We start from the raw sequence: 18,472 nt of genomic DNA on the forward strand, positions 1-18,472 counted from the left end.
TCAAAACAGTTTAATGTATATAATGAAATACATTAACAGGTATAATTATAACCCAAGCTCTTTCTAACAAACTGAATGACCGGTATGGGAAGATTTTGATATATGGTCTAATAAAAAAGAATTGAATTTTAGATACCAATACAAAAACTATTGAACTCATATGAAACCATTATACAGTAACAGTTTATCAAACTTGTAACTACAATTAGTTTGCCTCCTAAAGAAACATATGTACAAAAGTAATTAAAACATCTGAAAAGAATTACTGAATTTTGTTTATCTATTGTGTTGTATACTTTTATCTATCTCAAGTTGTTGACTGAGATATCTGTAACAGTGATATTCATTATGTAAATTATCACTGAGTGGATTCCAAAAATTCACTGGTAAAAATGATATACAAAAAGTAAAAAATGAAATCATTGCAGTGGTTGCTACAAATCAAATGAAAAATTATGCAGCAAAATTAGAAATTATGGAAAACAATCTTTTTTTTATGACAAATGTGACCGCTCGTTTAGCAGAGTACCTCGCTATCAGACGGGGCCCATGAGAAGATGACCAAGTATCAGTCTATTGTTCCAGCCTTCATGTCTGCCATGGATGTCCAGGATGTTCGAATGTTGCCGGTTGTTGTTGGGGCTCGCGGCACACTGATCAGTGCTACAGTTAAACATCTGCAGTCTCTTTGGTTTAGGTCATCACTCTGAGTTGGAAGATATAGTGATAAATGTCATACGAATCTCCATTTCCATTGCCCAAACCTATATGGATTGTGGATAATGTTTTGACCTCCACCCGGTTTATCTAGGCCGTGATTAAAAACTTAGGTATCATAGGGACAGGGCAGCCTAGAATTGTTGTCAGCTGATGCACCCTGTTTTTGGTGTTGGCCTTGCGGGGGCAGTGGTTGTTTTATTGATGAATAGCTCCTTGCATTGAGCTCAGGTGGGACTCTTTTTAAGGGCTTCCCCCTTCATCCCCCAAGGCTTCATCCCCTTTGTGATGAAGCCTTGGGGACATCCAGAGTACGATGGTTGGATGAGAGTCTTTTTACTCCATCCTCATTAAGGGAAATCTTCATGAACTCTTTTCACTCATTTCGGAATATTGTTGGCTTTCCCTACGTTATACATTGGCTTATATATGGCTTAGTGTTATATATTTATAACACTAAATTTAAATTATTAAAGAGCTTTTACTGAAATTAACATAAAGTGTGAGTTAAATACAAACCCAAACAATAAAATAACTTAAAACGAGCTGTAATATGTTGATTAAAAAATAAAGTCTGATAAAATTTAAGAAAAAATTACTTGTAAAAAGTGGTACCCTGTTTGGAATGCTGCAAGATTGTGCTTTTCCATTCTACCAAATATACCAATAAACCCATTAGGTAACTGAGAGTATTGATAATTCAAATTTTAAGTTTGTACAACATTTTTGATCCTTTATCTGTTTTAGCTATTTTTATATAAATCTCTAATGAGATGAAAAATAAAGTCTGTGGCAAAATGGGAATTTTCCTTAGTTTACCTTTTCTAAATTATGTAATAGATTAGTATGTTAAATGGTCTAAAATAATACTTTCACAAACTATGATGATTTGAAATTGAAGTAAATTTCATTTATTATTCATAGCCTTTATTATGCTTAATTAACAGCTGTTTAAAAAAATATTGATTTTCCCGATGTATTAAAAATTGTATTTTTAAAAAAGTAAATAACCAACATACCCCATCTATTAATCAATAAAATCATATAAATCATAAAATCAAGTTTTTCAAGAACCTATTTTACTTCATGTAAAATTATATTTACTTATATCAGGTTTGTAAAGCACAAATTCTTCTGATTATAACAGAAAATAATATGACAGTAAAGATATACTAAATATTATTTGGTGTTGTTTACAGTTTTGTAAAATGAAAGACAACAAAGGTTATGTAGTTAAAAACTATGAAAATCATCAGGACAATGTCTGGAAAATTTGATGAAAGCCTGGTTTGAAATCTTCCTTTTCAGTTTTGTTATTCATTTCTACAATCTATTATTATAAAATGACAATATTTAAAATACTTTGGTAAATGTCTCAGAAAAGAAAAAATACTTTTAAATAATTTTAATTACTGTAATTTCTGAACACTTTAAACTGAAAGATTGTAGCTTTCTTGACTTTCAAAAAATGTGATAATTACTGCTCCAAAGTGAAAATTTGTAGGTTAAAATTTCAACCTCTTTTATGATCCAAATTATGATCTACTTACAAACAATGTTCTTAACTTTTTTCTTTTTTTAAATTTAAAGATAAAAGAATGTATTATCTGATTTTATACTAATAAACTAATTGTACTTTTAAGAAATAAAACTATTGTATTTATAAGTACAATAATAGTTTTCTTATTTATTTATAAACCAACAGAAAGAAAAAATTGTGTGTAACATAAAAAATCAATTTTACTTACGGCATTTGTTTCCATCTTCATCACTCCCATCATCACAGTTTTGGATTGCATCACATATTAAATTATTGGGGATACACTGGCCATTGTTGCAATGAAAAAAACCATCAGCACATTCTTTACTACCTGCAATAAAAGATTTTATCAAAAAAAATGTTGAACTTATAAAATTATAAAAATTACGTTTTTAAACTAAACCCTTACCATTTTACCAATCCAACATATTTTTATCCAATACCTTTGTATTTCAGCATTTAAAGATAACTAAATAACAAATAATAGTTGCTCTAAAATTTACTTCTGATCTGCATAGCATTAAATTCCCTTATACTGCGGAATTTAGTGTGTTGATTCTTTTATATTAGTGATCAACCTTATTGTGAATGATTTTTTTTTAATATAAAATCTCTATTTCTGTTATACGTATTATATTCAATAAGGTTCAGAAAAATAAATAAAAAATAAATGCTTGAAAACACACTACAAGAAAACATCTGACTTTACCACTACAATATTGTTTAACACTGTCTATTTGTGGAATTCATTTCTTAATGAAACATATAGTTTGTCTATGGAATTTATCATCGCTAAAAAAGCAGGAAAGCTATTATAAATCAATTTTCATAATGAAATATAAAGCAAGATTATAAATACTATTTGGGTTTTCAAGGAAAGTAAAGTATAAGTAATGTAAAGAAATGAAAATTTAGCTGTTTGAACATAAGAATTAAAGACAAATTAAGTTTTTTAAAGCGTAGGTTAAAATAGTAAACTTAAAACGTAAGGTGGTCCTGAAGTTTTCTCAACTAAAATTAAGTAGGTACAATAATCTGAGTTTGTACATTTGTCATATTACTGTTTATCCAAGAGTCGCCACCCTGAAAAAAGCTCTTTTAAAGAAACATTCACACTATTGAGAGGTTTTTGAACTCTAATTATTATAAATCTTTAATGTAAATAGATACAGTTTTTGCTGTTAATAAAGAAAATCTGTTAAATAAAGTAAATTAAAGGTGATGGACTGACATATTTCATAGATGATAAGAGTATGAAGACATTTTGGATAGTTATTTTTAATTTACAAACAATTAATTAAGAAACAAAAGGAAAATCAATATTTGAAAGGAACCCAACATAATCAGAAACAATAGACTTAATACTTATAAAAATAATCTAATCACTCCGAAAATTTGAGATAATAAATGTAGTTACCAGGAAAACAAAAGAAGAAGATATTTATATTAAAGTAGTATTATATTACTATCCTGGCAAATGTCACTAGAATTCCTACATTAAAGGGGAATGTATGATGATCTTATCAAACATGGTGTATCAAGTTTTTGCACATCTTTACGTTTTAAATTATAGTTTCCAACTAGCTAATCTAAACCAAAAAACATATGTATGTATGTAAGTATTTGTATCACACTGCTTTTGCTCTTATATTTCAGGGTTAACCAAACCAATTTTCTTCAAATTTGGTTCAAACATTTCTATACATGGAGTTGTTGATCGTATTAATTTTTTTCAGACTTTTTTAAGAGAGTGGGGGATATGAAAAAGCCAATTTCAATTTTCTTAAGAGGCATTTTAGAGAAAGGTTTATTAAAGCAAATTTGTTACATACAATGCATATTTTGATAATTCAAAAATATTTTTTCTAAACAGCAACCCGCCACTTCTTAAAATTGAAACAACCATTTTTTGTTATTTTGGACTATCTTCCTTTGGTTTAAATATAAAAAAAATCTTTTTGAAAGTTTATATTTCATATATAGAGTTATCAAGAAATATCTACATATTTTAAAATTATAGACTCCAAATATAAAATGAAAAAAAAAATTTATTTTGCTTATTTTAGCTTTTATTGAAGGTGATGTTAAATTTAGAGAAAACTTAACTAAATTTGTTAAACCTAACTTATCTATACAGTATATGTACATTTTTAGAAAAAGGTTTCTTAAAATTTATTCTCCACCTCTAAAAAATATATCTGCTATAGCTATAGAAGGGTATGTACTACGGTAATCGGTCCAGTTTGGGAACATGAGGTTTTCACTGGATTTTTAGGTTTTGACACCTAAGGAGCCCAGAAAACCAGATGGAAATTTTTTAACTGTTTGTATGTACATGTGTGTGTTCTGTGTTACGTGTAGCACCCTCAATCACCTTATATCAACAGAACTAGTCGACCGATTTCAACCACCAAACTTTGTCAGATTACTTCTATAATGTGGCATTGATGTCATTAAATTTTCAACTTAAAATATCAAGGGGTTGAGGCTTTAAAGCAAGATCACCGTCAGATTTTACCTAATTAAGGTACTTTCTTAGGCACATTTGTTAACAATTAAAAAATAATATTTCCAAAAAAATTATGCAAAATCCCCCAACCCCAAAAATTCTCTAAATAAACTAGTGGCTGAGCGGGTATAGTGTGTCATTAGTACCTCCTCTCGACACAAGGAGCGATAGTGTAAAACTAACGTACAGCTGCTGTAGTCGTCTCTCTATTTTTATGTTTAGCCTCCGGAACAACCATAAGGTATTACTTTAGAGAATGAATGAGGATGACATGTATGAGAATGTAAATGAAATGTAGTCTTGTACAGTTTCAGGTCGAATATTGCTGAGATGTGTGGTTAATTGAAACCCAACCATCAAAGATCAATGGTATCCACGATGTAGTATTCAAATCCGTATGAAAATATGAAAGCTGATTTGCGATGTCGAGTTCACCACTAGCCAACCCGTGATTGCTGTAGTCGTCACAGCTGAGCGGTTGAATTAAATCAATGAATAATATGTAAAAAAAGTCTTTAAAGTGGCCGCTAGTTCGGCCACATCCGCGCGAATGAAATAAGGTATGCGCGCGCGCTTTAGTTAGAATAATTGCATTAAATAAATCAAAAGTATTCTATTTCAATAAAATGATAAATATTTTAAATTAAGTTGTGCGCATGTGTGTGAAAGCCGTGCATCAGAAAAAAAGCCGCGTGGCGGGAAAGTCTAACTCTATTGTCAGCTTTTTTTGGCACCACCTCTTTTAATTTTTAATATTAATAGCCGAAAAGGTCATGCATGCAGTATTTTTCCAGCTTGTTTATATATATATATATATATATATATATATATATATATATATATATATATATATATTATACTATATAATCTTTTAGATAAAAATTGTTGTGTATGTGATGGGCGAAACTCCGCAATTCATTCATGTAGCGAAGTTTCAATTAAACATCATAATTCCAGACAAATAATGTTCAAATAAAACATATCTAGCTTTGTTCTCAAGCTTCTGACATTTTGCTAATACAATGATTAGTTTCTTATTAATATTGAAATAGAAAGAATTGAACTGATAATCGAAATATATTTTGGATATATTTTAATTTTAATTCTTCATTAAAAATTAAAAGTTGCAAAACAAATTCCATAATAAAGGAAAATTGAAGTACAGATTTTTAATTACTGAATGAAAACATCATGAGTAAATAATATATATATACAAAAACGTTCGTGCAATGTTTTTTTCAAAACATTTAATTAGAACGACTAAACCGTATACCGTTCAAGATGTTCGAAATAAACTCTCTTGTAAATTGTTTTTTTTCTTATCAGAAATTAAAGTCCATTATGTAGCAAAAACCTATAACAAACCCCGGATAGCACGTTGATTTTTATTTAACGTTATGCAAAAGAAATTTAAATTCTGATTTGATTTCCAAACTGGATCATCTAACTGATAACATCCCGATAAAATATCATCATATTCAAATATAGAAAAATAATTTTCTTGTAAGATAAGGCCGGAAAATCCGGTTTAACTGAAAATAAAGAAATAATTATTTTTCTTTTTAATTCGTTTGCCAAACGCGCAGTTACAAAATTCGATTTTGTAAGAACCCAAACAGATAATCCAACAAGAGAAATTTTGAATTAAAATCGTAATTTATCAAAGAGCCGTAAACGTCTAAAATACCATTACGGAGTGGAGGAATAACTCCAATACAGAGTTCCGGTACTGAATCGCTAACTTCACTAAATTCTATTACCGGTAGTTAATAAATCTCATAAAAAAAGAGTAAGTTATAAATTTTACAGTTATTTTTTTTTTCAATAATGATTTTATATTATGCTATAGAATTTTAAGGAATTTAAATCTGAATTTTAATAATAAAGAAAGCAAGACTTTTGTTTTTTGACGTTCATCGACTTACGTTTTAATGTACTTGTATTGAGATTTTAAACGAAAATATAAAATGTCGTATGTGCAGATACGTTTCAGGAAGTTCGGAGTTAAATCTTAGGAACCAAACCAAATTAGGAACTTTTATAATCCAAACTTCAGGAGATTTCTGATCTGCTTCGGATAAGTTTATTATATTAAAATTCCTAACAATCATAGTAGGAAATCATGTAAAAAGTTTAGTTTAGGTCTCCAATTATAGAAAACTTACTTTTATTTATAAATGACAAGAGGAAAGACCTGTGTCGTAATCTTTAAGCTATTATCACAGATTCATCGAAGCGGTAATGTCATTTCTACAAAAATAACTGCAGAAAACTAATCAATTCAAAATACAATTTGTAATAAATTGTATTTTGCAAAGAAATAAAGTAGTTTCAAAATAAAAATATGGGTTTCACAACAGTTATTTAAAATTTGGTTCTAGTTTCAAATTTCGACCCGAGTCTGAGGGAATAAATATGAGAATAACAAGAATGATGAGCTCCATTCAAAATTTCTTACAAAATGACAGTCTTAACAAATGTAAATTTATTTGATTTGTACAAATATTTTACCACATGGACGATGATTACATAAAGAATTCTTCATCAAAATAGGAAAGGATAAGATTACAAAAATATTTTATACCAAAAATATATCGTATCAAATGATTTATCGTATTTCAATCGGAATTGATTAATTTGCAAGTTTATTAAATTTAGTTTGACTGTTGATCGTAGTGAACAAAGTACAGAAGTTAAAAAGTAACTTGTATACGTAATATATATTAAAGTAAAAGTGACATCATCCTATTGAAATTTTATCGGTATAATTAGGATTCCTCCATGACACAACTGAAACTTAACAGTTCACTGTGAAGAAATGTGGAAACCTTAACATTCTCCCTTGTTCTTTCAAAAATCTTATAGAATTTGTACGATGTATATGACTCTTCGAATGACATACAAGTCAAAATTCTATTTTGATTCGGTAAAATCATTGCCGTTACAATCCAGATTTTCTGAAACATTATACATTCTGACCAGTTAAATGATTATAATTTTCAAAAGTAGAGACTACTCCCATAAATAATATATAAAATGAAATTTCCAACTATAATTCTGCCGCGAGTTCTTGTCCTCTGGACAAACCAGAACGAGTTAAACAACTAAGTCTAATAACATCGTAGATGTTTATTCCTCACCTAAACATTAAATGTAGCCTTTTTTATTAAAAAATAAAGTAAATTTATTTACCCGCTTCGCTGTAGATTGACAAGCAAGGCAACACTTTCAGCTCAGGTGAACTGGCCAGATTCAGACGGCCTACATATTACTACGCGGTTGTTCCTCTCTACGTAGGCTCCGAAGCAATCAATTCAAAATAATTTTTTTTTGAGTACCATTTCTCCCCTTCATAATAATTGGTATTTCACGCATTCTTGTTCAGCTTCTCAGATAGCTCATATTTCATTCAATTTCTAAAAGTACCAATTCTAATGAAAATAGTTACTCCTTAATAATTAAGCTTACTGAAAATATCGATCCTAAAACGCCAAAATTGGGCAAAGTCAATAAAAAATTAGACATTAAGCAGCTAATAGGACAAAATTTTACAATTATTTTTTTACATATAAATAAGCGTAAAGTGGGTAAATATAATATTAGTGATAAAAGGGCTAATTTTTTGCAGTATCCTTCAATTTAAAAAAAAATAAAATTTCAGTTATGAAATGAATTTGAGGTACCAAGAAACAAAAGGGAAAAAGGGAATTTTACTATAGTTTGAGAAACAACCTTAATTTTAAATCTTGTAGAAAATTCTAGGTAGTTTTTTAAAATCAATGAATAATAAAAAAAATAATCAAAAATAATCAATCAATAATAAAAATATATATTTTTTTAAATTTATTTTATGTTTTAACCTTTTGAATAAGTCGACTAGGCATTGTTTTAATTTTTACAATTTTTTTTTCAAAATATATGTTGGCAGCACTTGTATCCCTTTAGTTCTAATATGTGAACAAAGGAGGATGTCTGACCCCCTTCCTTTTAACATTTTAACCAATTCAGTTTTTTTTTTTAATTGGTTATTCCAAGTAAAACAAAAGTGAATAAACAATAACAAAGGAATGGTCTTATTAATTTAGATTGATGCCTTCGGAATTGTAGTTATTGTTCCTGTTGTAAGATACTTGAGGCAATGGTGAAAATGATTCATGATGAATGGGTAAATAAATCGAAGAAGAGTTTGCAAGTTGTTGCATTTAGGAGTTTCATTTTTTAAAGGCTTTGTATTAAGAGGAGCCAATATAATATTTTTATTATGTGCAAACGTAGATTTCTTCACGTTCATTTCTATAAATGTTAATTTTTCATTGTAAGTTGTCTTTTACTTTAAAACAAATTCTGTGCTTTTATAAAAGTTTAACCATTGCACAGTCCTAATACCTGATACAGAACCTTTCATTCGTTTTGACGAAGAGTAATTGATTTAAATTCTGTACTGCACATTCTGACAATAAGCTTTCAACTTGCTTCGGTAACTGCTGTGGTCCAGTTATCTGAATAACTCAATTTTGCTTTCTCTACTACTGTAAAATCTCCTTCACAATCCATAAAGGAATCGCCAGTCACTACAAACGTCTACGCCATACTCTGTATATAAGTATCTGAATCACCGTAACACCAACATTTTAGTCTTGTCTATTTTTAATTTAACTCCCGTGTTGTTAAATGCAATGACCCGATGGATGTAGTTCATTTATGAATTGAAGAAGATAAAATATCTTCTATCTTCTATTATCAAAAAAATAAAAATATCTTCTATCTAAGAAGATAAAATAAGAAAAAATATCTTTAGACCCCTTGACCCATCTGCTTTTTTTGTCATACGAACATTTCGATATCATCATGCACTAAATAAGGTACTCAAAAATTAATCGTCCGACATTTCCTAGGATTTCTATTACCTTACTGAGAATTACGACTGCCATTTGCTTACCTTTTTTTGTTAGTCAAAACACATTTCTTGGCAGTAATAAGTCTGGATGACATTCAACTGGAAGAAAAAGTTTTTCTCTGGCTTTCATCGATGCTGCTGAGAATTCAATTTTCCGTAGTTCGGGTCGAGAGAGAATTGCCCTTTGGTAGACTAAAGAGTTGTCTTCGTTGAAACAGTTCATAAACCATCTCAGGAGAAGAGTGATCCTGAATGGCGAGTGGTTTTGGTAAATGCCTATCGGAGGCAGAGGTCTGAATATTTTTATTTGGTCAGGATATTAAAAAGAGATTCTTGGCTTTTTTTGATAGAGTGAAAAGAAACAAGGATCCTTAGAGTGTTGAGTATAGAGTCCTAAGATATAAGTGTTCTTTTGACGACTCTGTCGACCTAGCAGGGTGTTGTTTCTAATAAAGCTGATATTTTAAATATTCCATTAAATGGTTTATTGCCGGATGTTGTTATGACTAATGAAACCTCGTAACATCTCCAAGTCCGAGAGGAAGTTACTGCTTTTCGCATGATGATTTATCTGGGAAAATGACAGTACATCCGGTATCTTGCAGTTCTGGTAGGAATAAAGCCTCCGGTTTCGATGGAATCACGTTGGAGTTCCTTAGTCATTCTGTCAGAATTTGAGTTGGTACTTTGACTAGAATTTTTAATAGGACGTTCTTTTTCCCCGTTTGTTGGAAAAAGGGTATTTTTATATTTAGGTTTTGTATCTTACAATTACTGATAGGTTGAATTCTAGAAGGTTATTGATGGATGATCAGAATGGTTTTCGCTCTGGCAGGGACACGGAAGATGATATTCTTAAGGTTTTGAGCATTGTTTCTTCTAGTGAAAAGTACGTCTTAGGTTTTATTTTTCTTTCTATATATCAGGGAGCTTTTAATATTCTGTGGTAACCTTCAGCTCTGTGTCAGCTATAGAAGCGTGATTGTTCGTAGAGTGAGCTGAATGTGTTTTATAGTAATTTCAGCAATCTAGACGTCGTTCCTCGAGACGTGATAATCATCAGTTTATCATGATGTGCGCCATATCTTATATATCTGCCCGAGATGCAAAGCTCAACATACCAGAGTAGTTAGAGTGCTTACGAGGATCAATCCTGGTTTTCATCTGCAAGTTTTAGTTCGAAAACCAAAAGGGAATAGAACATAGTTGTTGGATTTCTGAGATTCATCGTCCTGTGGAGGATAGCTGAGGAAGTTTAATGCTGTTATGGACGTATAGAAAGAATAGCAACCCGAGTGGTATGAGCCCGCCTGGATGCTTACTTTGTCAAGATATGCGCGTTTTGGCATCCAGCCCCGGTTAGCCGTTAGGATGAGAATGGATATGTAGAGAACTCAGTGATGGAACTGTAGTGTGGGAGGGTGTAGTAATTGACCTCGCTCTCAAGAACGGACCAGAGCAGAAAGAAGTAGGGCATGTTTTCATTAGAAGCTTATTAGATTTGTGAATTTATTTCTTGATATTTGAGTAAATCAAGAGGACTTTGAGTAAATTGAATTGCAGGATAAAATTGTAGTTGTTCTGATCAACGCTTGTTTTGTTGGTCTGAGAATAGTATTTTTGGTTTTTAACAGACTCAATCAAGTAATGCTCAAAGAGTGCATAGTTTAATTGATTCAATATAGAAAGAGTTTTCACGTGAAAACTTCGGTGTTAGAGAAAAGCGCGGGAATCACGCTTTCGCAAACCGGTTGACTTGTTAGTTTACGGTTTTAAGTTATGGTAGGTGGTCGTGCTTCGAAGAAGCAAAAAGAAGGCGATAGTAAGTTATTTAAATACACTGATGGAGATGTCTCCCGAGGCATATGCATCGGTGGCATCCTGACAGAAGCGAAACTGATGACTGTGATGTATTATCAGGTATAGAATGTCTGATAGACGACCTCCGGTAAAGCCCATCAGGGCTAGCAACGGAGGGGGTTGGCGACCGGGATCGTCATAAGGCGGATGTCTTCTCCAACGAGAGTGAGGATGTTTTCAGATGCAAACACTTCTGTTTCAGTTTTGTTGTTTCTTACAGCTTCAGCTTCAAGAAGTTTACCAGTTCTTTACCAGTTTTTGCCTGTCATACCTGTTCAGATGACACAAGTTTTTGGTTTTTACTTATTCTCGATGACAATTGCTTGACGAAGTAGACACGATAAGGTAGTTACAAAAATTGTTTCAAATAAAAACATGATTGTGATATTGCCCATGCATCTAGCCACCTTAATTCTAATGATCGCTATTTTATTGATTTTCAGTCAATTTTGAAAATTAATCAAATTTACTCAGAATTTAGTTTCACAATCGATATCCGAATAATCATAAATCACATGCTTTCTTCGTTAAATTAAAAATAATGCCTAATAAGAAGTAATAAATATTTTATCTTTTACGTAAATATTACTCATATTTAATTATTAAAAAAATACATGTCGATTGATAATTTCGATTGTTTTTAATTATACATAAAATTCAGATAAAAGTACAGACATAAATATTTATTTGTAGCATTAAAATGGATGATTTTTACCTCGCCTTCACCGATGCAGCTGTAGGTGAAAAATACGAATGTTTGAATTAAATCAAACATTATGGACTTTTTTCCTGTTTAGCCTCTGGGAATTACCGTTCAGATATTACTTCAGAGTATGATGTGTATGAGAGAAAATGAAGTATAGTCTTGTACAGTCTCAGTTCGGCCATTCCTGAGATGTGTAGTTAATTGAAACCCAACCACCAGAGAACACCGGTATCCACGATGTAGTATTCAAATCCGTATAAAAGTAACTGCCTTTACTAGGACTTGGATGCTGGAACTCTCAACTTCCAAATTAGCTGATTTGGGAAGACGTGTTCACCACTAGACCAACCAGGTGGGCTAAACATTATTAACTCAACATTGTTTTTACTATATTTAAATGTTTAGTTTTAAAATCTATATCTGTCACATTAATAATATTAATATTATGGTGCAACCCTATTTATCTGAGATAAGCTTCCAACAAGCATGTCACAGTCCACATCAGTATTCTATGAGAATAAATAAAGGTCAATTACTCCGGAAAAAAATTTTCCATCAATTCATTTTTAAGTTAGCATACAACTATTATCAAATAATACTACATTCCTATAAATAAATACATTCTTTATTATTCATTTACGAAATTATGTAATTAATATTTTATAACAGCGTACATAATTTTTAATTGTTTTATTACTAAATTAATAAATAAATACACGTCATTAAAACCTACTTCTTTGTTTAAATGAGCTAAAAAATTGTAATATAATCGTTGTATTCTGAATGTATAAACAACTTATCTGTCAAAGTTTAATAGTTCATTGTTTAATAAAATGACCTTTGAACTGCAATTTAGAAGTATGTCATTAGCCGTACACCCGACTCCGTCGAATTTCCTGAAAGACGGGTTATCATATAAATTGTTTGAAATTTTTTTAAATATGTAGTGTACTACTATGGGAGGGGAGATTCAGTAATAATATTGTGCGTGTAGAATAGATAATATACATATTATATCAACTATTTTTTTATTATATTACTGTAACGTTTAAAAATACATATAAAAAATATAGATGACAATTTTTTTAAATTGAATCAATTATTTGAAAACTCATTTGAAATTAGTATTGGAAAAAAAATGTTATAAACAGTAAATATCATAAAAAGATGTGGTTTCAAAAAACAATTAATTAATTTTACAAAATTATTAACTCCACTTTTTTGGTAAGGCGTCAAATTCTTTTTCTCGAACTTGGTAATTTTAAAAATATCTTTTAATAGTCATAGTTGTAGACCCATGAACGATCTAGGAAATCCAGCCATCAGGAATTATATGATTATTTGAGTTCTCCCTGCAGACAGGTTTTAGCAAGATATAATCCAATCGATCTTCCGCCAAATTTTTTGTTTGCCCGTACTTCCTTTCCTATTTGAATCATCTGTTAGTTGTATCTTGTTCTACTATACCTTCTACAGCTTCCATTAGCATTTTTTTTGCCATTACCCTATTCAGTTTTTTCTATTCTTTATAGCATTTTTGGTTCTCAAAAATTTTTCAGCACTTCTTAATTTCTCTCTTTATCCAACCTTTTTCATATTCATATCCCTAGAAATGATACAGTTCCTATTTCAAAATAATTTTAGTAACTTAGTAATTGCTCACGGTGCACTAATATAGTTGTAGTAGAAGCAGTTTGTACCTTTAAATAATACCTTTTACCGACAGTAAAATGCAAAAACCAAAAGTAAAAAAAGATCTTTATAAAGAAAATACATTGAATATTTAAAAAAATAATAATATTCAATCTAAAAAATAACAAAAGAATTTCTGATCATAGGTAACTAAATTTAATTCCAAAATATACCAGACACACTCAGACTCATTTTTGTTTCAAAAATATCCACCGTAATTTTTGTTTGAATGCAGTTCTCTGTTCCCAACTTCTTTTTAGTGAGTATGGAGGAAAAATCATTGATATCCAAAACATTCAAAACTGATATGTTGAAGTATAACAGAAAAAATATGATAATTGTGAAATACTGAATATCCTAAAACCGAATCCTGGGCGAGAGATCAACCTGCAAGTTTTAACAAAAATGAGTAAATCGTTCAAAAGTGATGACCGTTATTACGTATATTGGATACAGATTTTATTTCCTTCTAGTTTTTTAGTTTTTATGTTCAGCTTAACACATGATAATTTCAATGATATTTAAAAATATAATTTTGTATTGATAAAAACGAACACAAAATTCCAACAGTAAGAAATAATTTAGTCTTTCCTAAAATAATGGCAATGATTTTATTTTTTCTTATATCTGCATTTGATCATTTAAAAATAAAACAATCTAATATATCTAGCAAATGCAAGAAGCAGAAAGTTTTCAACAGTAATCAAATCAATCATGAATCAACAAAATTAATCGATATAAATTAAACTTTCGTATCGTTTGTCAATCAAGCTTTTTGTTTGCCTAATGAAAGATAGTCTAAAAAAAAATTGTTTCTGTATTGAAAATGATTGCTACTAGCTAAAAAACAGAGAAACTTAAGTCGCTCAAGGAATACATCCTGATGTTCAGAAGTATAAATGAAAATTAAACTCGACCGATGATGAAAAAATAATGCGACTACAGGTAAAGGATTTTTTAAAATAATGTTTGCTACACAGCTAGTTCTTATGATGAACAGACTGATGTATCATTTATGGGGCTGATATCACCTTCATTCGGTATACTTGGCATGATGAAGTGCAACCGAATATTTAGATCGATAAAGAAAGCAAACTACTTTATCGTTTTCTCAAATAAATCTAGCTATAGAGAACATTATTACTGTCAGAGAAAGAGACTGTTTTATCTTGTGTATCAAGTGGTACACATGCATCATAGACAAGAAGGTAGATCATTTAAAGCATAAAGTTACGATATAAATATTGAGTAGTTAAATCTTTGTCTGACTATCTGACTAGCTTTCAATTTTTTTTGCACGATTTATTATTTATTTGCTCTCCTAGGGCACCAACGTATTCCCGGTACTCTGTTCACGAAACCCTTATTATGTAATATTCTACTCTTTTCGGGTTTCTAATTTCTCATTCCTTAAGAAATGACACAATGATAAATAACCGATTGATAAATTTAATTTAAAAAAAGTTAATAATTACAAAACACGATATTTTGTCATTTTTTATCCGGCTATAATTATTTTAAAGAAAGCCCGCCTGATTCCCAGAGTTCTCATGAGCATTAGATTTCAGGCATTTTGCTCTTTTGTAGACAGTCATCCAGAACTAGAAATAAAAATAGTATTGAAACAGCCAATAACATAGATAATTGAACGATGAAAGAATGACTATTTCTGTTTTTCGAAGCCTTTAATGTGAAGGCCAAGCTCTGACTCCATATTTTACGTAACTGTAGCCTAACAAATTCACACAAAATTCTATGTCCAACATTTCTGACAATCAGAAGTACAGTTTATTCATTTATAAGGTAAAAATAGTATACAGAAAAAATGTCAAAAGATGTAGAAACAGATTTAGACTTAGAAATAGTATAGCCTACATTAAATGAATACACTACATAAATAACAGTATCGTCTAACTAGTACGTACATATAGTAGAGTAATAAAGGCAGACTATTATAAATACTACATCAGTTACTGCAAATACGCTGTTTAGAACTCTATTCTAATAGTAATTCAGTTTCTTACTTTCATAACGAGAAATGCAAATAAAACTAAAACACAGTAAACTTAAGTATACTAATCTGAAGAGCAATTATATATAATCAGAATTGTGAAAACTTTTATTGAAGTAGCAAAAGTTGTTAAATATTAATAACTTACCGTTAATAAAGAGATTAAGGTAGGTGTAGTTCTGGTTTTCAGAGACATGATGTTTTACTTCAGCGTCAGTCGCCAAGGTAAACAATAACAAATAAAACAGCATGACGAACTGTAATTATATTCTAGATAAATGTTGCAGAAAAAATGATCTACTTACTGCGTCTTCTGTTAGCGCATTGTTTACTTACTGACGATAATTTCAGTGGCGCATGCGTAAAAAAAAGTATACACGTAAACCCATAGATTCGCTAAGTTTTGCAATCGCATTGTTTCGGTTGTGAATGACATATTTAAAAGAAATTTCAGCAAGTCTGTTATCGCAAAAGATGTTAAAACAAACTAATCAAATAAGTAAGTCGATTGTAAATTTACAGTAGTTTAAAACTTTTCCAGTTTCCAATTGAGAAAAATCTTTTTCTCAATTTGTTTAGAAAAACACAGGTTACTTTAAACTTTTAGTTTATCTTTCATTTAAATTCATACTATTTTATTGATTTAAAAATATAATAATTCAATAATTAATTACTGACAAATAAACATGCGAAAGTTAATTTTCTTCTTTATCCTGAAATAAATAATATCCTATATTAAATCTTTTATTCGTGCATTTAAATAAAACAGGAAAAAATAACAAACTATCTTAAAACCGCTTTCTTTACGTATAATTCAACCACGTATTAGGAAGTCAATAACAATCCGGTTATTTGTGTCGAAAAAAGGATAATTAAATAAATAAAACAAGATGATTCCTTAAAAAATATCAACTGTAAAAGAAACTTATTTGTTTGTCCGATTTCAAGGTTTGAGTCTGAACGGCACAGTGAAAAGCCAATGCGGTAGTCTTTCTTAAGTTTTATCGTATATTTTGTATTTAATTGTACCTTCATGTCTCTTTTTTCCTGAGCTTAAAAGTAGAAATGTTTTTTTAACATTCAAGAAACCGAAGTTAGACAAAACTCTTATCTCAACATTCATTAAAAAAAACAAAAAAAAAACGAATAACGTTACTATTTCCAAAAGTAATTTCAAAGCCGGTAAGGAGTTATTCTGAATTCTAAAATATAGTATAATCAAACAAGTTTTGCGTTTCAAACGGCATAGATTTTATATATTGGTCTAAACTATTTTTCAAATTCTTATTCATTTTTTACGCGATAAAAAATCTGAGCCAAGAAAGTGGGATAAAAAATAAATTTATAACCGTTGAATTTAAATATACTATGTCTTCCAAATGGTTACAGAAAATATTATCTTTTAACATTTGTAGAAGGAAAAAATAATCATATTATTAAAAAAATAAATAAATAATTAAATTATGAAAATGAATCAGTAAAGGTTTAATACTTTGAATTTCCAGTGATTATAATTTACTATTTAATCAAATTTAACGCAATTTTACTTTGGTAAACAGGTGTAAAGAAACTGTGTCAGTCAATATAATGTAAGCACAAAAGATTTTATTGAGTCAGTTACTGCTCGCATTTACATTTAAACTAATCTGAGAAAAATGACAAAAAGGTTAAGATTTCGATACTTGAGGAAGTAGGTAACAACAAAAATATAAAAGTTGTAGGTCTGGCAACAGGTATAAGCTCTTATTATTTATTTTTAAATGACGTGTGTTAAATATCAGTATAAATAACAGCATAAGCTAAACAACAGTCTAGTAGAACCTATTTAGTATAAACTACTTAAATTTACTTCGCACAAAAGTTTCACAACCATAAAAGTGTTAGCGGTCACAGTAATAAAATACAAAATTAAAAAAAAGAGACAGAAGTCCACTGAATATGACTAAACAAGCGTAAAAAAGAACAAATAATCAGATGTGTTACATCATAGTAGCGATGTTGGCCCGGAACTAGTTTGTTCTCCCATGCATGCTCTCTGTTATCGTCCCCCACTACTTTCCCACTTCCAATACTTTACAACTTCTCTCCTTCGGCCTCTACTCAACGGTTAATAAAAATAACTGCAGTAACAGGTGGGAAGGAATATTTTATAACGTGGATTTCAATATTTCTGTACGCTGCGCTCTTGCTAGCTGCCACTACAATTGTGAGGGAATTTAACGAGCAATATGAAACGCATATGCAGTTCTTAAAGAATCCCGGAGGCAGTTCAGCTTAGGTACGCGAAAAGGTTATTCCCAGAATAAGAGAATTCAAATCAATTATTTCTGCCATCGTGGAAGGGTATGATAAGTTGGCTGAGAGACCTCCAGGGGTGTGTAAGGTGAATGTAAAGGAAAACGTTTCAATTTCAGTTGTGGTGCTTCAACGTAAGCCTTATTCTCAAGTACTGAAGAAGAAACGGGAGACCAGTATCTCTCGAAAGCAGCCTGAGGTTGTTTTCGTTAATTTAAAGGAAGGGGTATCGGCGAATCTCGCAA

General features: G+C 30.3%; 1 protein-coding gene across 2 annotated transcripts in view; it reads right to left on the bottom strand.

Annotated features, from left to right (window-relative positions):
* LOC142329948 (uncharacterized) overlaps positions 1-17,939 on the bottom strand; it is a 37,196-nt gene extending 19,257 nt beyond the window's left edge. Inside the window, exons 1-3 of one of the 2 annotated variants that reach the window (XM_075375039.1) lie at positions 17,803-17,939; positions 16,081-16,645; positions 2,466-2,588 (exon numbers count right to left, since the gene is read on the bottom strand). In XM_075375039.1, coding sequence (XP_075231154.1) covers positions 2,466-2,588; positions 16,081-16,183 — 226 coding nt within the window. In that variant the 5' untranslated portion in view covers positions 16,184-16,645; positions 17,803-17,939. Of the gene's footprint in view, positions 1-2,465; positions 2,589-16,080; positions 16,646-17,781 lie in introns of both variants that reach the window. The other variant, XM_075374959.1, reaches the window with a different exon arrangement.
* Positions 17,940-18,472: the final 533 nt, after the last annotated feature.

The sequence above is a fragment of the Lycorma delicatula genome, chromosome 1 (assembly GCF_047948215.1).
Source record: "Lycorma delicatula isolate Av1 chromosome 1, ASM4794821v1, whole genome shotgun sequence".
In the NCBI taxonomy this organism is placed as follows: domain Eukaryota; kingdom Metazoa; phylum Arthropoda; class Insecta; order Hemiptera; family Fulgoridae; genus Lycorma; species Lycorma delicatula.